At 39.2% G+C, this 26,642-nt stretch overlaps 1 protein-coding gene across 3 annotated transcripts; it reads right to left on the bottom strand.

Moving 5' to 3' along the window:
• Positions 1-9,331: 9,331 nt before the first annotated feature.
• LOC103720785 (BTB/POZ domain-containing protein At3g50780-like) lies at positions 9,332-14,593 on the bottom strand. 3 transcript variants are annotated; one of them, XM_008810677.4, is made up of 3 exons: positions 14,116-14,593; positions 12,320-13,101; positions 9,332-10,663 (listed from the first exon to the last, which is right to left on the bottom strand). In XM_008810677.4, exons 2-3 carry the CDS (start codon positions 12,953-12,955, stop codon positions 9,713-9,715), a joined length of 1,587 nt encoding a protein of 528 aa, XP_008808899.1. In that variant the 5' UTR covers positions 12,956-13,101; positions 14,116-14,593; the 3' UTR covers positions 9,332-9,712. The 3 variants fall into 3 exon arrangements, with proteins under 3 accessions (XP_008808899.1, XP_008808898.1, XP_008808900.1); XM_008810676.5 differs by having other exon boundaries at positions 13,880-14,289; XM_008810678.5 differs by lacking the exon at positions 14,116-14,593 and adding an exon at positions 13,748-13,898.
• Positions 14,594-26,642: the final 12,049 nt, after the last annotated feature.

Genomic DNA, 26,642 nt, shown 5'->3' with positions numbered 1-26,642 from the left:
TTGGTCATAACTGTTATTCTGAAATCCTCACGACTTTGGCCAACTCCTATTTAGTTGAAGCTTCCTTCATGATTTTCCGACTCCCTCTCACTCTGCCTCCTCGCTCGTTCAACCTATGACTCTGTCATCCAATTTTCACGATTTTGACTCACTTTCTTTTGGCCATTTGAAAATCTTCTTCCCAAATTCTGCTGTCTTGCCCACTCCTCCATCTAGCCAAAATCCTTGAAAACCCTATCTATATGGCTTCGAGGTACTAATTTCTGGCTTCCCAACTTCTACCCTCCTCCATATTTTTCCCTTCTGTGTGCGTGGGTGTTTCCCATTTTGTCTCCGGCATGAGTCATCTCTGCAGCCTATCTCCAGGTAGGTTAATCGATAAAGCATAAATAACCTCAATTTAGATAAACACCAAATTGTTATATAGTATAAGGACATTAGTTTTCTTATAATAAAAATAGTCAAAATTTGAAAAAATAATAGATCGAGTTTGAGATAGTACATTGGATAAATTTGTCATAGAAAAATTATTATAATCTTTCATTTATAATTATTCAGTGCTATTTCAGTTTTTTATTAGATTTTTTATCCGACCTCTGCAGGCGATGGATCTCACTCATCGGAATCAGGATCTCGTTACCGAGGTATGGATATTCGAAATGAGAAAAAAATCATCGGCTGGATCAATGGCTTGGAACAGAAGGTATGCTGCAAGCTCTGTTGCCGGTTCGAATAAGGGTAGTGAACAAGAGCATCTGCCCCAAGTCGGAATTCCGGCAAACACCAAGACGTGAACCTGATCAGCAGAGGATTGATCGGCCACTCCAGAAAAAGGATTGTTGAGACTCAACAAATGGAACAGGATCCCACAGAGAATAGAAGGGATTTAGATATTCCGTTGACACAGAGGAAAAGCCCACTTAGGGAGGTGACACAGACCTATCAACGAAGGCGGTGGTCGGACAGCAACAAAGCAGCCAACATCAAAAGGGCGGATCCTCCCGAGCCCAACAACCAATGAGACGAGGACAAAACTATGAGATACCTGTACCAGAATAAAGCAGAAGTAGTGTATTAAGCAAGCCCGCAAGCAGCCTTCCGCCCAAATTAGGTTGATTTTCTCTGCTTACGATGCCAAGCCTGCTAGTACATCTGTGAATTCACTAGAAGCTAGTTCCTCTCCATCAACAAGCAGGTCGTCAACTAGGCCTCTAATCAGTTATGAAGATCATTTATTAATGGATGGTGATTTACTCAAATATGCATTTCTAATTTTAAAATGATATTACTGAAATGTATTGTTTGAATATCATTTGTGATGCAGAGATCTAAGGTGAGAAGACTAAAAAGGGCAATATCAAATTTGAAAAAACGAAGAATGCTCCAATTTTGAGGAGAGGCAAAGCACCTTCTATTAATCCGAAAAATATGGACAATGGAAAGTGCTACTTCAGCCACTTTGTGCATCTCACCGTCATCCTTGTCAAGTCCATATCTCAAAAGCAGAAGGAAAGTGTGACGGGCACTTCATTTGGATATATGCTAGCTCTTTCATATATCAAGCAAAGATGGCCAGTCCTAAATACATTGCTCTCCTTCTGGTATGATGGCGAGAAAAGTTTTTAGTTTGGTAAGATGTTAGTGCCTTTTGTAGGGACCGATTTTGCACTCATCCTTGGTTTGAGGACCACGGGTGATGAAGTCGAACTGCAAAGGGAGGGGGAGGGTTAAGTCTGACCTCATCTCCTAGTTTTTTGAGGGTGATCACAAAAAGGCTGACAGAGATGCAGTAAAGAATAAATTAAATATCTTTTTGAAAAGAGTGGACAACAAGATGTAGTAGATTTTACAAAATTATGGATCTTATATCTTTTTGTGACTATCCTCTTTCCAATGGAGAATAATTTCAGAAATTGGTAAGAATGAATGTTTGTGCTTGCCTGTTGATCTTTACATAAGCGTATCTTTGATCCTCACCCAGAACAAAGGTGATATGCAAGGAAAGCTATCGGTCGAGGATAGGACTCATTTCCAAAACCGCGATGCTAGGGAATGCAAATTAGCACTGTCCAAGAAGAAACCTTTGTTGGCATAGTATTTTGACAAGATTAAATGTTCCCAAGATTGTAGATTTTGGTGATTGTTAACAAGTCTCCAGCACCATCTGACTGCAAGGCACAATTTAGATACTAGAAGTTGTCTACGATTTTAATACAATGTTTGTATACCAATAAGTTTATGGGAGCCCATCCTAGCTAAATGACTATTGTTATCAAGAGTAGGTGTTGAATATGTAGTGTATTTTTTGGAGCCTCGCATTCCATTCTTGTACATGTGAGGACTTATACTGGCATGTATTTAGTTCTATATTAGTTATGCACTGAGTTATGACAATGGTATCAAAGTGGACCCAGTCTTGTTCTATATAGACTAGGAGACACTACAATATAGGTTCATGAAACTTGACCATATGCCGGTCGTAGTACTTGTGATTAGATTTGAATGGATTTGGATACTTAGCATGGCGAGGATGGTAGAGCTTAAGACAGAGGGAATATGTGAGGATCTGTGCAAGCATGTGTTTAGTCCTACATCAGTTATATACTAGGTAGATCTTATGTACTTTTACAGGACCAGGAAATCCAAACAATATCTTTTAACTAATCATTTTAGATGAGGTTCTAGGTTGTAATAGTGCAGAGGAAGATCTAGGTAGCAGAACATTCCTCAATTGTTGAGGATTACCAGTGGTCCTAACTACATGTCAAGGCTTGGTCAGGGCCCGATCCATTTGGCCGGCCTGACCTAGGCTTGGCCCAAATGGTCGCCCCCACGCATGCTTCGTACATAATAGGCAGTGGTAGATTCCTGATAGGAGTCTGTTTTCTATCCAAAGCTGGCAACCCTAAGAAGAAACGAAGATCTAGGGCCATCGGAACCATATGTCTCCTCTATAAATAAAAATCCCCTCCCCTCCATGACCCTCGACTACAAGCATTCCCTCTTCTTTTTTTCTCTTCTTCCTTCTTAAGTTTGTCATTTCCTATTGTTGTGCCCGCTAAAAAATTAGGCTGTAGATACCATTAGAGCCTAAAATAAACCTCGATTCTCCTTTCTCTTCCTTTTTTTCATTGATAGAAACTCTCTTGGCAGGATTTTGCTAATAAATTGTCTGGAAATTGATCAGAAAAGCTCTCTACCCACTTTCCCTATTTTTCCAAATCTTATTTTCCTTTCTTTAGCTATTGGCGCTGCCACCCCTTGACATGGGACTCTTGAACGAGCTCCTTAGGCTCCTATGACCCTCCACGATAGAAATCATAGCCACTAGTGAGCAGCTAATGCCAAAAATGAAGCTACAAGCAAAAGTCTTATTTTTCGGCCCTTTCTCTTTTGTTTCCTTATCGGTCGGTTGTTATTGTTGGCTACTCTCTGTCACCCGCCATTACCGCATGTTGCCACCCTTTGGACCACGACCTTTGGCCTCCCCTCTCCCCTTTCCTAGAAGGATGTGATGACCCTCTCTTTCCCCAGCTTTTTTTCTTTTCCTCTTTCTTCTTATCTCTCTTATTTCTCTCTCTTCACCCTCTTTCTCTTTATAGTAGACCCATGGATCCCTAATGAAGTGTTCCATCTCCCTTTTCCTATGGATCCAAGTTAACCCTAAAAAAGAGGCTCCGAACCATCTTGGTACCCAAGCAGCATGTCAGATCAATTACCTTAGCCCTTAATGATATGCCCTACCAAATAATCTTAGCCTTGATCGAGTTTTGTTTCGTGATTTTCTTATTGAGTCGCACAAATATGAGCCATTGGAGCCACCAAATGCCATCAATTGGCCAATCGCCCCTTCAATGCTTAAAACTTTATAAAATATAAAAATAATTTTTGACATTAATGATTCTATATTTTTTTTAATTAAGGATTAAGCATATGATATTATACAAGTCACGTATTATCATAAAAAGTATAATTTCATGGATATTTTAATATTAATGGCTTATTTATTAACTACGAACTTTATATTTATGAAATCTACATTTTTACTCTGAAAAGACGAATTGCATGATTGTTCTACTATTAATGATCTAGGAACTCTATAAATCCATTTAATATCTTTCAAATTATTTATTTATTTATAATATAAAAATATATATTTTTAGAAAATATGACTACAAGTTGTCAGATAGCTACATATGACTCTACCAGGGAGTTACAGTAAGTTGACATATAGCCCTTGCCAGCGAGCTACAGTAGCTTGGCATACAACCTTCACCAATGGGTTACAGTAGCTTGGCATACAACCCTTGCCAACAGGATATAGTGGCTTGACATACAGCCCTCGCTAGCAAGTTATAGTAGCTTGGCATACGGCCCTGCTAGCAGATTATAGCAATTAGCATAACATTAATTAGGGTCCTATTATAAGTATAACATGACCTTAGTATTTAATTTGAAAGAACTATTATGAATTATGATGTCGCAAAATGACAAAAAATTTATGACCTTATTTATGAAATTTGCATGATTCACGCAAATGTAAAAGTACGGTTGATTTATAACTTGTTTTATGATACTATTATATTTAAATATGCTATTTTGCAATGGTAGCTATTTTCATTAAATGATGCAGCAATTCATAAAAAAAACTTATGCTCATTCTAGTGAGGTAGTGTAACGTTTACTTATTGAGCTATATACCCTATGTCTTTCTTTATTATTTTTTTTTCAGACGAATAAGATCGCTAAGAAATTTTAGTTTATTAGTTGATTATGGGCTTATAGTTAATAGTTTTATGGATTTTTGAGGGGTTGGTTTATGAATATATGGGATTTTTGGGTTTAAAAGCTCTGTACCAACAACTTGGTTCTTATTTAATTGATGAAAGATTTTGGACCATTATTATTATATTTTTTCTAAGTTGGATTTCCAAATATATCCATTCAATTAGTCGAACTGGTTTACTATGATAAAGCAGCAAATTAAAGACCAATTGGTAGCAAGTTTTTCTTTTTAAGATCTAGGCTGTCTGGAATCAATGTAAGAGCATGACTATGACTCGAACACAGGTCTTGGGTGCCCCCAAAAGACCCTACCAACTGGACTATTGGACACCCTCCTACCTTAAGCTATCTTGATATATTGGGACAAGGAAAAGATCTACGCTTTTGGTAGGACCCATGGATTGCTAACCGTTCTTTGGAAGTTCTATTCCCTAACTTATATAAAGCATCCATCAGGAAGAATCCTACAGCCAAAGATTCTCAGGAGTAATATCTGAAGCATTGCATTCAGAAGTCTCTTTGTAAGAGGGGAGGACTCCGAATGAGAAGACTTCAACAATCTTCTTTGCTCGAGAGATGGACCTGATGTAACGATCTAGAAGTTTAGTAAGAGCAAAGCTTTTACTGTTAAATCCTTTTCCCTCCGAGAACACGGGTAGCGTCAAGTCTCGTCTTTATGAATCCATGTGGAAAACAGCGACTCTCAGGAAAAGGTCAAAATTTCCATATGGCTGGTTGTTCAGAACAAACTATATACTAGGGAAGTGTTAGGGCTAGAATGTGAGTTTTGGATGCAGCCTTTGTAATAATCTGGCTAAAAGTGTTCACTATCTATTTCATCACTGTTCTTTTGCTAAATAGATATGGAGAAGAATCAAGATGAACGAAAGCCTTTCCAGCATCGTTGTGATTAGCATGCGAGGGTGCATTTAGTTCTATATCGATAACCTAGTGGATAGATCTTAGATATTTGTACAGACCAAGAAATCTAAATAACGTTTTCCAGCTAGCCTTTTCGGTGTAGTATTGAGTTGTTGCAAATGGTATCAAAGCATATCCGGCCTATGGTCCATGTGGACTCTGGACTATTATGCATGGATTTATTTAAATTGACTACGGACTGACAGTAGTGTTTGTGATTAAATTTATGATAATTGTGATTAGATTTAAATAGATTTAGACCCTTAACCTGACGAGGATGTCTAGACTTAAATGAAAGTAACATATAAGGACCCATGTGAGTGTCGGCTCTGCATTGGTAGATTTTGGATACTACTTATATAGACCAAAAAATCTAAATAATATATTTTTGTTAGTCTTTTTGAGTGAGATCTTAGGTTGTTACGATTGTTATTATGTCTTGGGAATGGGTTCAGGTGGTATCTTTCATGCAAAACAACAATTGATGTTTTTTTGCGGCATCAACCACTGGATTATTCCTCGCACAGATCAAAAAGCACTCCAAACTTTTCTTTCATCAACCTGCACAGATCACGAAGTGGCTATTGAACGATCCAAATGCTGAGGTCACAAACGAAGATGAATCATTCCTTCATGCAAAAGATATACAACCTGAACCTCTCAGGAATGGCGTGGGATCAAGCAGCTTTGGTCATTTGTTGGACACCATGGAAATAGAGAAACAACAATGCATTTTTGGCCAAAAAAGACACCCAATGAGGCAGTTCTTTCAAACTCACGCCTCTTGAAGGATTGTAAATGCCAAGGAGACGCCCGAGCTCTAGAAGCCCATGATAGGTTGTGGATTTGTTCGAATCCTCTGATGCCATAGCCAACTCTTCTTTCTTACTATTCTCTTCGTTTTCTCTTCTCTTTCCTGTAATCTTGTAATCATCTTCTTTTAATAAATTGAGAGTGGGCCGTGCCTTCCCCTCCACTCAAAAGATAAAAAACCAACAAAAGAAATATAATAGCCATTGCTAGCTGTTTAAGGTATTCATTGTGGTGCAAGATGTTATTTTAATAGCCATGCCATAACCATATTATCCAGCTTTCTCCTAATTATTTGGTACTTGAAGTCAGCTTTATATTTCCCACTTGTTTATTCAAGACCAGCTGTAAGGTTATTTTAATTTTTTGTTTCAGTACTCCCCTCCTTTTCCTTATTTTTCAAACAAATTAAAATAAATTTCTTTACCCTATTCTCTCTTGTTTTTTTAATTATATAAGCTTATACCATGTCAACCACTTCTCCACTATTTTATCATTAATTTATACAACTTCTATAGTTCCTCTACCAAACGCTCAATTGTAAATGATCAATACACTAAATTTGGAAGTAATCATTTTGAACATATGAATGTTTGAATTCAAGTGAATGATATAATCTTATCAAAATTTAACTTCATGAAATTCTCACAAGGCTTTGATCATTTAGAAACAGAATGGCAGCTTTTGATTCATAGCAAGCGCAGGTAGAAACTCTAGGACAGTGCCGGTGGATAGACATCAACTACTAAAGAAGTTTCAGGACCACAAGGTAAAAGTCATGTCTATTGCCTAGGTGGGGCTCTTCACCCCTTCACACATTCATATGTGTGTGTCCCTATTTTGCTTACTGTTAACTTCTTAACATGCAAACCATGCCAAAAGCCAACGCCAAAGAGCAGGAATTTTAGGAAGAAGAAGCTTTTCCACAGAATCTTAAATGGCTAAATCACCACAATCTTATAAAATGCGAATCGAGCGTAGCCTTCAGCTGATCTAGGCTAGTTCGTGTATCGGTTCGACCTCTGTCCATCTTGTTATTGGAAGAGGAATGGCTTGTAACAGTCCTTTAGAAAAGTTAGTTGGTCCAACATATTGCTTCAGACCTGGCAAGATGCACAGAACCATCATCTCTAGGAAAATTATTAGTGCAAATTTCTTTTGCCACCCTGAGGTTTGGAGTTCAAAAAAAAAAGAAAAAAAAAATGTAGCCCCACATGAAAACCTAGTAGATAGATCAGTCAAACATTGGGATGATCATCCAAGGTCCAATGTCCCAACCCTCCCAGCCCTTTCTTATGCTTGCATGCCACCAAGAAAAGGAAACTGAGCCGAAGGAGGGGTGTCCTCGCCTGAAGCAAGCTAACATCTTCACCTCTTTTAAGTATCCCCTTTGACATCTAGTCACTAATAAAGCTAGAGTGAATTTCAATATATTTGGACCACAAGTACAAAGTAATCATATAAAACTACAGATGAATAAATTATCGGCAGCGAGAACAACCTTTATTCATCACTCATGCATGCAACCAGGCTATCTAAAGGCAGGTTGTTGCCATAACAAAAATTTCCTGCTGATTTCGAATGTTCTTGGTTCAACAGCTGGTGATTCAATGCAAAGGGAATTCAGCATACCTCTCCCATACATAGAGAGCTATTAAAGAGATCACCTCAATCAAATACTTTCCAGAGGCAATGTGATGCTTCCAACTGATTATTTTCTTAGCAGATGTTGTGACAAGGTGAGATGCAGAGATAGCATAGACATTGGATGTTATCAGTGCCCGTCTATTAATCTCATGAGGTAGGTCTTCTATAACACCAGCAGCAAAAGCACCGGAAGAATGCTTGATAAAGTGGGTAGCGGGGAAACCATTCAAAGAAAAGAGGAAAAATAAAAAGGAACCCATCAAAACAAATTAAATGATTGCTGGTTGCAAAAGACATCCTATAATCACCATTTTGACATGTTCCTGTTCTTAACTCCTGTCTTGTGACTTTGTTTGCTATTTATTTTCAGGACTTCGTAATTGTTAGCCTCATTGGCTTCATAAATCAAAATTAAATGATTGATGAGTAATCACAGTTTTAGCTCTCAAGAAATCTGCTCTTATGATCCTTTTCTGGTAAACAAAGGCACTGAATATCCTCATTGTCTGGTAAACAACAAATTCTAATGATTCGATACTTTCTTTTTAACCAAGATTCGCCTACACAGCAATGTGACTAATCTCTACAATTGTCATTGCTCCCTCACAAGTCCTGAGTTTTGCCAAGAGAACTATCCTTTATATATGGTCAATTTTTATATGAAATGCAGTGTCTTGAAAAGAAAATCAGTTTCTGTCTTTTCTTTAGAATTTCAACATCAGCTCTATAAGAAGGAAGCTTAGACATTAAACTTACAAGCACGAAGCCATAGCAATTCTATAACACCAACCAGATCTTCCCTATTCAATACTATTAAATATACGCTCCTTTACTGATTTTAGAATAGCTCAGCATCTTGACTTGCAAGTTATTGATGTACAAGAATAAAGTTCAGGTTAAAAAATATATCTTAACTCAATTATATAAGAGTTACAACCAAGGAAAAGTTGTCTCAATTATTTATCATGTTATCATGAAGCATCTTTGTATCCCTTACATATTTGAAGTACTGATACACAATGCACCATAATATTGCTTATCTAATCCTTGACTATATGAATAAAAAATTCCTGTACAACATCATGAACATTGATGTGGCCAGTGTATTAATCTAACTCGATTTTGCATGTGCATGAAAGAAATGCAACAAAGTGCAGAGGAACTTAAATGAACTCAACAAGCAAAATATATATCTATTGCAGCCACATAGTAATTATGGTACATCAGCTTAAAATAAATTAAAGCAAAAGTTCAGTTTTGGTACTCAGGAATTCAGAGATATTTTTATAGAGCATAGGAATAAAGATGAACTTAACACATTCCTTACAAAGTCAAAAGCACCAATCAACGAAAATTCTGTGCAATGCAACAGAACACATACCTGTCACTGTCCACCGCCAAACAGTGTACCATGCATTTAAATCTAAAAAAGCATTTCCCTCTCCAATCTTCAAATCTCCATAGAAAGTTTCTTTTCATTCTCATGTCATCCATTACTTCAGACACTCTACAGATAAAATGCACTCATTTTTAACTTTTTAGTGCAATTCTAGGTTAACTTACTATCTGACTGTGCAAGGTTTCCCTGCTGTTCAACATATGGCCTTATAAAAGTCCTCCTCCACCAAACCTCAAAGGCTCTCTGAAGATTCGGGCAGTTATCGCCAACCTTTAAGAAACTTCCTAACCATGAGAGCAAAATATTCTGCTGATCTTCCAAAGGAAGTGTCAGAATCGTTCGGCCAATTCCTTCCTCCACAACCTTTCGATCAAATGATCTACATCCATGCTGTAACCAACTGTAGTCATCAATAAGTGGCTGCAACCAAACATGTAACAGCAGCTGGCGAGTGTCCTTTGATGGAAGCATCTCTCCTTTCCCAATCGCAACAAAAAGCCTAGCTGTAATGCAGCTAATGAGGTGGCGTGACATGATTGGTAGCTTTGAGTGTAATTCAGCTAACTCATTCTGGCTAGCCCATATCACTGCAAACTCATCCGCTATATGTCTGTCAGCCAAAATCTCAACTAACCAAACAAGATTATCTGCCTCCAGAGCTATCTGCCGGACGACAGGATCTTTGATTTCTAAAGATCTTTCTGCAAAACCAGGTTCAGATGCTTGTCTGAACACAGCTAATAGCGAGTCTAAGCAGTTCCGGCATGAACTGTATAAAGTTTCAATGCATATGTCTGTAGATCCATTTGTCCAAAGATTATTTTCCTTCAAAAGCTTCAGCACTAAGGATTTCATCTCTCGCCGACCACGATCCTCATTGCTTTTGAGGACCAGCTCCAATATATGAGCAAGTGTATCATTAGGAGGATTGGTGATATCAGATGCTACTCGTTTTAGTATAGGACTGATTCCATAATTATCATTCAGAAGATGTCTGATAGATTTCACCACATTTTCTTCTTCTTCTCCGACCCAAGGGACTGCTTCCAGGTAATCTAAGCATGACTTGACGCATGAACGGTAGCCAAGTGATTCTGCAACCTGCAAAATATCACCTCTAATTATGAAGAGAAACAAATGAACCTCTAACCAAGCCCTTGTGAGATAATACGAAGCAGTAAAAAGTTTCAAAAAGGAGCATTTCAGTGCGGTGCCTAAAAGGATGCAAAAAGAAACAATCATAAGAATAGCCAAAATATCAGATTCAAAAAAATAAAAATAAAAATAAAGTTGCCTAAAAGATAAAGTACATGAATGGTGCAAAGAAACAAATGGATGCAAGCTTAAAATCCAATTACCGCCTTACAAAGTCGTCAAAGCTACAAACCATTTTAAGTAAACATGTTTCTGCAGTTTCTCTTGCAAGTTGTTTGTTCTATTTTGTTCGATATTTAATAGTCACTTCTCTATATTTAATAGTCACTTCTCTATATCACCATGATCACAAATAAGGAGCCTAATCTGATTTACTTTGCTTTAAGTTTTTAGTAAGGATATGTAGCCTGTCAGCTAAAACACTCTGAAATCCTATCTCATAAATTTCCCTTTTTCACGTTTGCACCTATATTCAAGTCTTATCCTTTAAGAGTCAGTCTATTATTTTCCATCACATATGACCATAGGATAACAACAAGCACTCCAAGACTTGATCTTGAAAAATGTGACTTCCAGTTACATCCAGATGCCCTTTATATATATATACACCAAAGCCACTTTGGCGTGCTAAGCACTGATGACCTCAGCATTGAGCAGACATATCCTCCTTAGTTTTTAGCATTTAAAGCTATAAAACATCCCCAAGTCTTATCTGTTACGTGGCTGTCTATTACTTTCCATCCCACATGGCCATAGGACAACAATGAGCACTCCCAATGACTTGATTGTGTAAAAGTTGTAAAAGTACAACTTTAAGCTTCATTCAAATGCTAATCCCTGCTGATCTCAATTTTGGGTTCACATATCCTTCTTATCATTTAGAGCTATAAAATATCCCCACCTAAATTATGGTCATATAATTAATTTTACATTCTCATAAGCATGAGGCAATCCAAAAATGACAAATGAGATGTATTTCCTCTACATGAGTAATGTACATCATATATCTTTACTTCTTTTATGCAGTAGCACCACGATAAGAGAATGTGAACTTAAAGAATCATATGGCCATCATGTCCATTAGGTTTCTTCAACAACATTAAATGGTGGTACAGAAACTATAATAAATTTACTCCCTTCAGTTTTAGAAAAATCATAACCTCTTAGTCATCCATCATAAAAGACACCTAGAGATTGCTATACTTTTACAAGTGAAAAGCAACAGAAGAAACCTTTGCCTCCTAAAATGTAACATTTTTCAAATGCTACTAAGATTAAATAGATCATGTTTAGATAATCTAAACAAAACTATGATACTGTAATGTCAAAAAATTTGACACTAGATACCAAATAAAAAAACATCAGTTGAAACCAAAATTATCAAAATTTATCATTTTTTTCAATAATCTTGACTATATGCCTTTGCTGCTGCAAACTCAGGAATCACCTTTAAGGATCAAATAATTGACACAAAAAAATGTACTAGCAGGTAACTTAGTACACAGGTATGGATAAAGAACGTAAGTTGATAATTAGAAGGATCAAGAGACCAATTCTTTTGTTATAAGTAAAGAAAATAAACAGCATCATATCTGAACAAACCCTTAGAATGCGGAGTACACGTGGAACACTTTGCTTGATCAGTCTGTGCTTCATTTCTTTACAATACATCAGTCCCACAGTCTCGACATAAATCTCCACATCCTCACAGTTCATTATTTCAATATATGGTACTGGAGACTGCCTAGAGAGCTTATCTGCAAAGAACCTGCTATGTTCTGCAATAATGTTCCTGTGAACACTCATCTTCACAGCAATCCCTTCCTTTCCGAACAAAAGGACTTTCAAATCACTGGTCTCAGGCTGGCCGAAGCCAACACATATCTTTCGTTGTTGGTTCTCACCATTCGGTTTTGGTGGCCTCTCAGGAGCCTTTGTTGGACTTGCAGCAGAAGCATCTGCTGTCACACATCTCTGCTCATCAGAAACAACCCTAGATCTTAGTTGGTTAGGAAGTTGCCTCTTTTCTGTTGGGAGAATTGCTGCCTTCTGAACCGAAGGAGCCTTTGATGGTGGTGGTGACCCTTTTTGTTTGTTTTGCTGATTATGATTTTTGAGGGTCTTCTGAAGTACAGCAGGGGAAGGGCAACACCAGAACCCTTCTGGAGTCACGGCAATAGGAACGTTTCTGATCTTTGTCTGACCCGTTTCAAGCCTTCTAACTCTAAAATCTGCCATTCTAAAGCTTTTCTTTACTTAAAATTTCAGAAACTAAAATCATTCAGTCAAAGGCCACCAAGACTGTAAATCCAATATCTCCAAAAGCTCGATTTCCTACGGAACTGCAAATTGTGATCCTAGACAGATTGCACAAAAATATAGACCTGCATATACGGACAAAAATTATATATCAGGAGACCTAAATCCAAACACAACGACAGCACAGTTGGATCTTTCATAAAATTTTACCCACAAAGAAATCCGAAGAACAAAATCATATGTCACATCAAATTACAGCAGATCCAAATGCATGCTACAAAAGAGTACAAACTTAAAATCGTTATTTCCTTTAAACTTCAACTTGATATACAAAATATTTTGCAAAGAAACACATGTTCATCTTAAAAAATCAAAGGGCAAGCATTCAAATTCAGGACTCAGCATAGATATACTTTGATTTTATCGAATTAAAACCAGCGGATTCTAATATCAGTAATGAAAGGATCGAGAACACAGATCACCACTATCTCTGAAACAATAAATAAACTTTTTTCTTAAATGTACATCTATCACCCCAACCATGAACCATGACCTCGAGAAAACATCAAGTGGCGAAGGAAAAGTGTGGAAAACCAAAGAAGCACCCGAATCCAAAGAATCCAGAAGCCGAAAACACTAGAAGAAAACCCCAAGATTCAACCTTTATATCATCGTACATTAGAGCATGAAAGAGCAATCAACAGTAAAACTTATCCAAATCCAAAGAACCCAGAAGCCACAAACACAAGAAGGAAACCCTCAAAACTCCACCTTTACATCCTCAACATCAATTAGACCATGAATGAACGCTAAAGTTTATCCAAATCCTAAGAATCCAGAAGCCAAAAACACGAAGCATCAAAGTTCCAACTTGGGATCACTTCCCTACAGAAACCGACTCACCTTAAGCCCTCCTCAGCCCCTTCGACCACCTCACTCCACTTTTTCTTCCCATCCCTCCCTCCTCTCTCTCCTCGGATGCTAATGATGAAACCAAGCTCCGATGCCAAGCATGAGGGAACCGCTCGATGGGTGGAACCGCAGAGGGGAATGATCGATGTGGTCTTCAATGATTTCCCTCCGATTTAAAAGCGGAAAAAGAGAAAAGAACGAGAAGAAGAAAAAGCCTTTAGCTTTACCAGATAAGAGTGTCGTCGCTTTTTCCATCCAACATATTCCAACCCATCATCGCCTCTCTGTCTTCAAGTCTCCTTCACTTCTCCTCTCTCTCACAGCCAGTCCCACTCCCCTGTTTCAGGTGGCAGAGTCTTCCAAAAATGCCCCTACTTTGAATAAAATTTGAGGAGGATCTTAGGGTTTCAGTTGGGTTTGAACTTTTAAAAAGCGAATAAGCACTTGTCATTATGCCGAAATGCCCCCGTCATGAACACTATAGTCCTAAAATGCCCCTGTTCAGAAATAAAATGCATGTGATTAAAGGTCTGAAAAGTACTCTAGATTATGCCAAAAATCCCCCAAAAAAAAACAAACTCTCCATTGTAGTACCAAAATGCCCCTGTTTAGAAATAAAATGCAGGGGATTAAAGGTTTGAAAACTACTCTAGATTATGCCAACCATGCCCAAAAAAAAAAAACAAACAAACTCTCTGTTGTATTACCAAAATGCCTCTTCTCAAAATAAAAATATAGGAGAACTGGAGGGTTCTGGGTGGGGGCAAACTTAAAAGGCACTCGACATTATTCCACAAACGCCCCTGCTTTGAATAAAGAAATGGACTGTAGCCTGCAGGGAGAGGATTAGAGAGTTTTGTCCAGAGGCTTTGAAAGATAAATGGAATTATTTGGGTCGCCTCTTATCATTCTGAAAAAAATTTATGAACCCTCTTTATATCTATTTCTCCATATTTGCGGAGTATTTTGTTTCTTGACTTTGATGGTAATGCTCGCATGAAACTAGTGTGAGCTGCTACTGATGTACCAAAAATAAATAAATAAATGGAACCCTAGTTATGGGCTCTCTTGAGATGTTCTCGCTGTTCAGTGATATCCCAGTTTGAAGCCCCAGCAACAACAAAAAAAAGGACAGCATAAGATCCAAACATCTGTCTGGAAGTGGGCAGCATTGCATTTGGTAATTGCTTCTTATGGGGGACCAAACAAGACCAAGAGATGGACACCAAGCTGGCTGTTCTGGGTGCTGGTTTTCTGAAAGCTCTGGAAGAAACCACTCACCCTTTTGGTTGTTTTGAGTGTGTTTTGGAGCCTGTTTTGAGGCCCGAAAGGTGGCAATTCCAGCAGCAAGAGGGGGGGAGGAGGACAAGGAGTTGGAATTAAAAAGGTGAGTAGGTGTAATTTTGTTAAGCATAACTTAGTGGGATAGGTTGGATGCACATGGTAGTGGAAGGAAGGCGAGGAGGAGATGATGCCTTGGAGAGAATGTGAAGTAGGATGGATGGGCTCAGAGCCTGAGATTGTGGGATGTTTGGATGCATTCTAAAGACCAAGATATCTTTGGCATTAAGGAATCCTATCTTCATCCAATGTCTTCTTTCTTTTGCATTGTGTGGACCAAGGTGTAGTGCTTTTTGAATAATCAAATAATTAATGAAAAAAAAAGTCAGATCAATTTAAAATACCCTATAATTTGCTAGACCTAAATCTAAATCTAGCTATCTACTTTTTTAAAAAAAAAATATTTTCTTCTTTACTATGAAGCATATTGCAGAGTGATTCACAGATTATACCTCAAAGATAGAGATTATCTGAGGTGAATTTAGACTGGTTATAACATAAGAGATTTCAGGAGTTGGGAAAGCTGCTCCTATATTTTATTTTCTTTGAATCTCTGACCACTTTCACCATGGAATTTAATCCAGAAAATTACTTATGATATTAATGTACTTTGCACCATTACTTATGCTATTAATGTGTCTAAGAATTTCTACTTGACCAATTGATAGATTTGCCTATTGCATGGTATCAGCACAAAATTTGTAAAAGGAGGCCTCTAGTTTTTGGGGTCTAAGAATTTCTGTTTAACCAATTGATAGATTTGCCTATTTCATGGTATCAGCCCAAAATTTATAAAAGCAGGCCTCTAGATAATTGGTGTAAGAGATAAAATCTTTGTAGATTGTCAAATTTGGATACCAGCTTGGTCAGAATAAAGGCTTTTTCATATATTTTAGAATCAACTAGCATCCTTCATTTCTTTTTTCTTGTTATTCTATTGAACAGTGCACTGCTCGATATAGATCGAACACATCAACCTAAGATCCAGAGCAAACACCAATTGAATCAACCAACAATAATAAAAAAGATATTGGAGAGAGAAACAAATTTATTAAAAAAAATATTTAGATTTTTTAATTCTGTATATGAACCTAAGATCTACCCAGTGCTTAGCGCCCGCACAAGTCTTCACAAATGCAACAATGATAGAAGCAGTATTGTTGGTAAGAGTACATATTTGAATAAATCTAAAGAAGATTTCCTATACTTCTGTTGAGGATAAAGATATATGCTTTAATATTAGTATTAAGTGTAGGAGTACTTGTTTCCTGACGTTTTTCTTTGATAATATAGAATCACAGTCTTAACCACTTTTTCATGAAAACTCATATTATTTACAGTGCTTTCTACATGGAAAATGTATATACGTGTTGATAATTAGCTTATACACACATACACACATCAATGCTATGCGTTTGCACAGCAATACAAGCTAAAAGCAAGCTCCCGTTGCAATCACAGTCATTGCCATGTAAATAACCACATCTGACGATGTAAACTCCTAAAGCTTCTAACAAACTGTTCCGCCATTGATTTATTGCATCATTGACAGGTTTTAAGGTGTCATGTCATTAAAACTAAGAAGAAGTTTGCTTCTGGTTGCTCGAGGTTGTTGCATCTCCACCGCACTCTCCCAAAATTTAGAACTTAACAACATAATATGCAAATGTGCAAACCTTTATTGATGCAAGTGATAAATTTAGTGTTTCGAAGTAAGAGGATGCTAGTTATCATCGGTGGTGCGTACTGTTGGGTTTTCTAAATTATATATATATATATATATATATATATATATATATATATATATATATATATATATATATATATATATATATATATATATATATATATATATATATATATATATATATATATATATATATATATATATATATATATATATATATATATATATATATATGCGCGTATTGTTGCCGTTAAGAACTGGTTTGCCCTGCACACCAACTAGGAGAGATGCTAGATGCTAGTGGATATGGCGATCGGATGTTCGAGCCATGCAGTGTTGCAATTCAGGGTTGACGGTTGAAGTTGATGTTTCAATCCCATCTGAAACAACAAAGACAGATAAGTTTTCTTGCTGGAGTGTGTCTAACGGAGAACCCTCCGATACCTAAATCAAGATGATATGCAGAGAACAGATGAGATTCTTAATAGCTTGTCAGGGCAACTGAGCACTTACCTGAAAGGTACCTCAAAGAATAGATTGTATAGGTGAAGATGAGAGCCTGTCGCCCTAAAATCTGGCCACGTGAATCGACTATAATCGGTAGGCCTCCATACGTCCGGAGAATTAGGTGTGGGCATGTTACATGCAGGCCATGCCCTACTTGTTTGGCCGGCACGATTTCAAAAATCGTTTGAGATTTTGGCCGAACAATGACTGGTTATACAGAGTTTTCGAAATTCGAAATACTTCTAAGCATGCTACATAGCAGATTCCCTTTAGTTGACCGGCCCATCGTACGAGTCGTAGTTGATTCCAATATATATATATATATAACCACTTTGATGCGACATGAATAGAGAAGGGAAAGCAATTAAAGAAAACGACGACACGGCACTGTTATCGATCGAATGGTACCAAACAGTGCCTTCCAGACTTTTTTTTTGAATTATTTTGGAGCTTTGTTGTCGTGTTTGGGGCTATGATTCTTCCATGCATGCACCAATATTGAAGTGGACCCATTAAGGTGGTGACGTACGGTGTACTTGGAAATACTTGGATGGAAGCTGGTTACCGTATTGGACTCGTTCGTACGAGAAGGATGCAAGGGAGTAGAGGTCCGGTAGCCTTGCACCATCACAACGTGATAACAAGTTGGCTGCTCTTTATACCTGAATCATACGAGGAAATGCCATGCAAACATTCCAAAAGGGTTGTTTTGTGGTAGCTTTTGAAATAAGAAAGGATACCTATCCGTACTTTAATCATCTAAATTCAAGTTGTTCCCTTTGATTGCCAAGTAGAAGAGTGTGATTACCAAGACGAGCCCCAATTCGTGATGATTGCGGTAGCTAAATTTGTTGATGGCCGAGTTATACATACAACATACTGGAGTGGAATATTTTGTTTTCTGAGAGAGAAAATAAACATTAAGAGACTATGGCAGAAATTCTTGTAATTTAGGTTGCTGAGGATCTATGCTCTTTAAAGTGAGGAACGTGACAAGATTTACTCCTAGGGAAAGTTTGTTTTATTTCAACCACATGATTGGGGATCGTTAAGCGAATATACAATTCAGGTCTGAAGTAATGCTGAATTCCTAGAAGTTTAGGTTGCAAACAGATTGTTGCAATGAAATATGCTTGAAACATGCTCGGTTTTATATATGGATCTTGATATTGGATCTCGATCCAATACAGTAGATGGTCGAGTCGGATTGGGTCAGGTTCATGAAAATATTTTTAGACCCGGCAGATCATTCAGATCGGATTATGGCTATGTATGACCTGGACCCAATCTAAATTATTCAGGTCCAGGTCAGATTCACTTTGAGCCCACCTCTACATTTATTTACTAATGAAATTTCATGAAAAAATTTATTCTTACTTCTAAATCAAATTTAATTTTGATTGCCACAAAATTATTTGTCAACATGGTCAAAACTCCACGCAATAATATTTATCTAGAACTACAATATGCTTCAAAAGGTTAATAACCTCAAAAACTGGCCTTTCTTTATGCAACGAGATTAGTTTGAACATGTTCAGCGTCATCATTGCAACTTAGAGGCAAGAAGTTTGCAATATTGACATATTTAATGTTTGTAACTAGCAGGTTATAATGATTAAAACTCCATGCATTAATATTTATCTAGAACTGCAATATACTTCAAGAGGTTAATAACCTCAACAACTAGCCTTTCTATATGCAACGAGTATTTAATGTTTGTAACTAGTAGGTTATAATGATTATCACTGAAGGAACCGAGGAGTCATGGATTCTAGCTGCAATGTATGCAAGTACTGACTTCAAGGAAAGAAGGACGTTGTGGAATGAAGCAGCTAAATTGATCCAATAGGGACACCCCACGGTCATAGCAGGAGACTTCAATTGCATAGATCACCCGCAAGAGAAGATGGGAGGAAAAGACAATCACCAACAATAAGAAGGTCAGAGAGTTTCAGAATTTCATTATGGACAATGGCATGGTAGATCTTGGGTTCACAGGCCTCAGATTCACATGGTGCAACAACAGACAGGGTCGCGCCAGAGTTCGGAGAGGCTGGACAAAGCCTTTGCCACAGCCTCATGGGTGCAGTGTCATCTGGACTACGGTGTGAGTCATCTGCCACGGATTGTCTCAAACCATTGTCCGATTCTAGTTAGTACCTCCAACTCTCTCCATTATCGGTGTCCCTTTAGATTTGAGGAATTTTGGCTTGCTTACCCCCGGCCGAGAGAGATTGTGCAGGAGGCATGGTAGGTGCCAGTCAAGGGAGATGTGATGTACAGGGTGTCCCATAAATTGGAGCTGACAAAGCTACGACTAAGGCATTGGAACCAGAAAGAGGTGGGGAATATATTCAAGAGATTGGAGGAGGCCGAGGCTGCTATTGCGGGTTTACAGTCCAAGAGTTTCAGGATGGAGGCTTGTCGGCAAAGAGGATGGGGGAGCTCAAATCTCAGCTATCTCTATATGATTCGCTTCTCCAGCAACAAAAAACTCTTTGGAGACAGAAATTGCAGGTACAATGAATTATAGAGAAAGATCGGAACACCAGATTTGTTGATCAGTCAGCGATCATCCGATGGTAGAGGAACAGGATCATAGCCATTAGGAGGGTAGATGGGGCAGCTGACGAAGAACCCGGATACTATCAGAGGGGTATTGGAGCAATTCTTCAGATTGAGGTGGACAGAGCAGTTAGACAGTGAGAGGACACCTACCATGCCAATGCCATCGAAAACGGTGTCCGTGGAGGAAAATGAAGCCCTAATCAGGCCAGTTACCGCCGAGGAGATTTAGGAGGCTTTATGGACCCTAGCAAAGAATAAGACCTTGGGACCAGACGGCTTTTCCCTAGTTTTCTTTAGAAGATATTGGGCAATAGTGAGATAGCATGTAGTACAGGCTATCCAGCAGTTTTTCAGCATAGCAGTAATGTCGGAGGACTGGAAGAGGACCTTTGTCACCTTGATCCCGAAGAGAGCGGAGGCTACGGAGGCTGGTCACTATCGCTCGATTAGTTTATGCACTACTCTATACAAAATTACGATGAAGGTTCTGGTTGCTACACTGAGGAGCATTCTGCCAAGGATTATCAGCCCAGCGTAGAAAGCATTTGTGGGGAGACAGAGTATCACCGACAATGTGCTCATTACACAGGAGTACATGTTTGATCTCAGGAGGGCCTCAAGTCGGAAAAGCTTAATGGGGATCAAGCTAGATATGGAGAAGGCATATGACAGGATGAGCTGGAGCTTCCAAGAGGACTTGTTGGTGAGCTTTGGATTCCATGAGAGGTGGATCAGCTGAGTCATGGGGTGTGTCAGATCCTCCACCTTCGCCATTTTGGTGAATAGCACACCCTCGAGCTTTTTCGCCTCTTTTATCAGACTTTAGCAGGGGTGCCCTTTGTCTCCCCTACTCTTCATCATGTGTGCAAATGCCCTGTCTAGAGTCCTCCCTCATGCCATTGAAACCCAGGTTCTGGAGGCCTATAAATTGGGGCTAGGGTCCATCCAGGTATCACATCTTTAATTTGCAGATGATTGCTTGCTCCTCGGTTGGGCTACAAGACAAACGACGATGATCATCTGGAGGATCCTAGAGAAGTATTATGCTGCTTCAGGCCAACGGATCAACCTGGCCAAGTCAGCAATCAACTTCAGTCGGAAGATCAAGCACAAGTGAAGATATCTATCAAGCAGGTCCTGGGGGCGGGTGGTGCCTCCAGCGTGGGGATTGTTATGACATGGTGCACAGCATCAGACAGAGGTTAGAAAGCTGGCAGATGGATGCTCTCTCTATGATGGGCAGGGTGACCTTGGTGCGGACAGTCCTCAATTCGATGCCGATATACCTACTATCAAACACCATTGTGCCGATAGCACCATTGAGGTCCATGGAGCAGTTGTTCAGGAGGTTCATCTGGAGTACGAGGGGAGGAGGAGGTGGCATTCACTTGGTGGCGTTGGAGACGGTATGCCAACCAGTCAAATCAAGTGGCTTGGGAGTACATTCACTACTGGCAAGGCAAGAGGTCATGCGGTGAGACATGCCGCTAGGTATATTTTGGAGCCGGACAGCTTGTGGAGTGCCCTCATAAGAAGTAAGTATGGCTCGCACTCGGCGGTGACTGATTTTCAGGTTGGACGTCATAACTCCTTCATCTGGAAGGAGATTTGTGCCTATGCACCGACGGTGTTACTCGCGATCAGATGGACGATTGGTGACGGACGATCCATTGATATGATGGAGGATGCCTAGGTGACTGAGCATCCATTGAGGCGGATGCTGACGATGGTGGACTCGGCAAGATTGTCAGGGTGTAGGGTTAGTGAGATGATTACTCCTAGTATGAGCAGTTGGAATGAGGCACTGATCCGGGACGTCTTCGAGGAGTAGCTAGCTAAAAGGGTCCTAGAGCTTCCGATCCTGACTGGGGAGGGGGTGGACATGCTGGTATGGACTCCGACAAGGAGGATGAGGGTGCATGCTAGGGATCTACAGGCAGTGATGGAAAGGGAGACTACTCAACAAATAGAGGGCAGGTGGATCTGACAGCAGTGCATCCATCCTTGAGTGGCTTTATTCATCTAGAAGGTGGCTTGGAGATGCCTTTCGACCCGCAGTGTACTGGCTAGGAGGGGTGTTAGGACGACTCCAATGTGTGAGGATTGCCCTGACGAGGAGAAAACCATTAGTCATGCTCTTCTTTGCTGCCTTCGGGCGACACAGGTGTGGAGGAGCACGGCAATATCTCTACCGCAAGGTCGGGGATCGGCGGAGGATTTACTACATCATCTGCAGGCATCCATGCGGAGACCGGGGACAGTGGAGTGGGGTGCCACCTGTGCTTACTTGGCTTATCATATTTGGTTAGACAGGCATGCCAAAATCTTCAAGAGGAGGAGGTCACCTCTACGAGCTGTGCTGGATAGACCTATCCGTCTACGGTCGACATCATCGATACTACCAGGGCGACTTTACCTGGGGGGATTAGGGACACCTGAGGTTCCCATATCGCTATCACAGCACCCAAAGTCACTCTTGTCACTTGGGAACCTCCACCCCCTGGTCATCTCAAGGTGAACTTCGATGGTAGTGTACAAGCAGGAGGAGATAAAAGAGGGACGGAGTTCGTGATCTAAGATCACAATTCTCGCCTAATTGCTGCGGGAGGGCGGCGCATCTGTGGCACGACAGTCATAGGAGCGGAGCTCAAGACGGCATGGAAAGGCATCACCTATGCGAGGACTGTTCTAGGGGCTAGTGAGATCACCCTGGAAGGAGACTCTGCTATGGCGATCAACTGGATCCGGGATGTGCGACAGGTCGATGGTCATCCTCGACTTAGCGATATACAGTGGATGGTGCGAGATTGTGACTCCTTTCAAGCTACTCATGTATACCAGGAGACGAACAGGGCGGCTGATTGGGTGGCCTCCTTTGCTGCCCATCACTCTGAAGAGGTCTCATGGACATGGGCTGATGTTGTATCCCTTTTTTAGGCCACATATTGTATCTCGACTCAGTTGATTGTACTCACGCCAGATTAACGTGAGCGGTCATTTTATCTAAAATAACATCTTTATCTTAACAAAAAAAAAAGAGAGAGAGAGAAACCAAGTTGGGTCAGGTTGGATCAAAATCTATAAAATCCACGTCCGATCCGAAATATGGAATTGGTCTAATATTTGTACCTAATCTGAACTTATAGGCCTTCAAGAATGGGTTAAGTCAAGTCTAAATGAATCGGGTCAGCACAAGTCACAAGTCAACTCGACCTCTCTGTAGCCTCAGTCGATGTAGGCTCCCGCAAGTTTATCTATTCATTCATTAGCCTTGATGAGCAACATGTCCCTCAAACTTTATCCTTCTTTCATTATATTCGAGGAACCTATGTCTCATATGCAAACGACCATAGAAATAGTTATCATGCCTCCGACATAAACTATCATAGAAATAGTTATGAGTGGCCCGTTGCTATTCTAGATGCACCAAAACCTCACCCTTTTTTAGGTATACATCTCACGCAGTAAATGCTTCCCTCTGTACTGCACTCAACAAGCACTCTAGGGACTCGGCAATTTTGAAACTTTGGTCTGATGGCATTCATGTGACCATTTCAAAATAGAAATGTTTCTGAAAGATGAGGATGAGAAGAGTATTACTGGAGCCGGACTGGTACAACTCCATGGCATGCCAATATTTATGTAGCAAACTGAGAAGGACCGATGGTCCCGGATAGTCCCAGATTAGCGGAGGGAAATTCGTCGAACAGTTGTTAGCAAGAGGGCGCATGATTGGCCCGTTGTACCAGCCCTCGGTTGGCAGCAGCCGACCGACGCTGGCGCTCCGTGACCCCTCGGTTCACGGGCCCATCCACGGCACGCCCGTGCCGTGCCGCGCCGCGCTGTTTTAGCCTCGACCGTCGCTGCATCTCGTGCCACGCGCGCGTGGCGCCCGTTCTCATGGGCACCACGAGGGACGGCAATGATGCTTGGGGTTGCAACCTTTGGATCTTTCCCTCTTATTTCTTCTTGGAGTCTGGAGGGGATTTATTAGACTTCGCAGTGTGCAACTTTCGTGCTTGTATGAGTATGTCTGTTCCCCACTGTGAATGTCCATTTCTATGCCTGGGACATGGGTTTGTCCTCATAATAATTGTTCGTGGACCCGAAGAGGGAAAGGAAAGGATAAATCAATGAATGCTGATTTCTCTTATACATGTTATACCTTGCGGTAGCATATGGAGCTATATATATATATATATATATATATATATATATATGAGACCAAACATGTACATATTCTTCTTTCTTGTTTGTATAGGAATTACAACGGCTTGCTTCTTTTTTTTTTTTTTGGTAAACCGACATCTCACTGTACAGTGCGAGTATGCCCTGAAAAATCAAAATACAAAACACAAGCTAAGCCCTGCAGAATAGGGATAGTGTCATTCCATAAAAAGGCCCCGGTGTGATGTGCTGCAAAGGAAGTGACCCAGTCAGCCGCACTGTTTACCTTTCGAAATACATGTGTGACTCAAAATGAGTCGAAACCCTTCAAAAGGTGACATACATCCCAAACTAATGGATGTAGATCTGACCTAGTATATTCACTCCTGATCTAATCAACCATTGTAGCCGAATTGCTCTCCAAGAGTATCCGCCGAGCTCCCAAAGATGAACCTCATGACATCAACATGGAGTCTAAGCTTTTTTTTTAATTTTAGCAATACAATAATAATGTGTCATCCATATGCTTTCAATCCTTGGTCTTCTCCAAGAGTGAGCCTTTGGGAGTGGATGCCAACCGACCAAGCTAACAATTGTCGGCTATCAAGCACTTACCTATACAATATACTTAAAAAATATCTTCTCTTATTAGCTGGATTCGTTTAAAGTGTTACGTCTTCGATCTAGCTTTAACTATATTTTTTACTTCCTAATTGTTATAAAAGTTAATCCTAGTTTTACAGTGACTATTTCCATATCTCATCAGTTTGTCACATTGGCATATCTTTTCTGAACTATTGTACGAGTTCTTTAGCCTTCAAGCTTTATATCAGGCACCTATCAAAGTGAAGGGAACTCTTATAGCCCTTGACAGCAACAGCTTTGCGATATTTTCGCCAGTTCCATTTCTCACGTCCACAGTTGCTCTTATTTAAAGTTCTGTCACTCTAAAGAAGATTTGCTCCACTACAGCCGCCCATAAGATAGGCTGTGGCCGAAGATTGGAGGTGAGAAAATGGAGTCCGGGTGCAAATTGCATCGAATTCTCAAAGATCTTAGGGCTACGGACCAATATATGGAATTTGATCTGGTGTAGTGCCAGGGCTAGTTGAATCCACTTATTCGGGTCAACATGGGCTTAACCAGGCTTTTCCGAATGTTCTATGCAAAGAAATGGAACAAAGTTATTACTCTCACAAAATAGAATTCCAACTTATCTTAGGTTTTCTTCATGAAAAAAGTGAGAAATAGGAAAACCTAATCCAAATTTTGCTATTCTAGACATGAAAATGAAGTTGAAGTTGATTTTACCCATAAAAAAAGGAAAAAGAAAAAAAAAACTTGAAGTTGTATGCTGGACTGTATGGTATGCATAGAAAATCAAAGTATGGTGCACCTAGAAATTGCTATTTGTGATATCAAATAATAACTCAAAATTAAAAACTTAATATAAAATCTTTTTTGTAAAACCATTTGGTAGTAAACTTGTCTAGATTGAGGCGTGTGATGCACACAGCCTACATTCACCTCCTACGTGCAGGCATGCGATAATCTTGTCTTTATGGTACAACAACTCAGCTCAACCCAATTCTCCTTTAAGTAAGCATGATTACTGGGGAGATTTGGCCTAAATGACTTCTTTAGATGCCCAAAAAAGAAAATGATAGAAAGCAGAAAATTGAAAATGAAGAACTTTGTAAGTAGAAGAAACTTTTGAGCGGATATAAAGCACTAGTAAATGAGAGAGAGATCGAGAATTGTGTTTGATTGATCTCGGATGCTGCATCCAAAGTTTATTTTATGGACTCTATTTAGTAACCGATAGGATGTTACGTTTCCGAGGTATGCTATCCTATTCGGAAACCAACGTTCTTTTCTGAAGAGTCGCAACTCTTCTGAAAAAAGCCTCTAAAAAACCAAGTATTTTAAACTATTGAAAACAACTAAACTTTAGGAGATAAAGTTGGATTATTTTTAAAAATTAAATCTTTTTATAAATTTAAAAATCCAACAATTCTCTACAAAAGATTTAAATTTAGAAAAAAATAAGTAAAAAATAATATATAAGCAACTTATACTGTGCAATAGGTGAGATGTCCTGTGAACTTGAACCTCACTTAGTGTTGATACTATCTATCTAAAGTAATCATACTGGATTAGACCTTAAACTAAGTCAGTTATCTCAAATTTATCACACGTATAGTACAAATCAATTGGATATTTATGCAATGAGTGTCTTAAAAAAAAATATTTTAAACTATTGAAACCAAGTAAAATTTAGAAGATAAGGTTGGTTATTTTTTTAAAAAATAAATCTTTTTATAAATTTAAAACTCCAATGGTATGCAGAAGCTAACAGTATAAAGTTGGGATTCAAATATTGTTCTGGAACTTCGTAATACAAACTAAAGAATAATTAACCTAGCATATGCCATACTAGACTATATTGTGTCATGTAATTTATATGGCACCGATCAACAGAAA

This window comes from Phoenix dactylifera, chromosome 1, assembly GCF_051530095.1.
Source record: "Phoenix dactylifera cultivar Ajwa chromosome 1, Ajwa_hap1_PhDact_Kaust_v1.1, whole genome shotgun sequence".
NCBI classification, from domain to species: Eukaryota; Viridiplantae; Streptophyta; class Magnoliopsida; order Arecales; family Arecaceae; genus Phoenix; species Phoenix dactylifera.
Note: the sequence above shows the minus strand (reverse complement) of the source record. Positions and strands in the feature narration are given on the sequence as shown.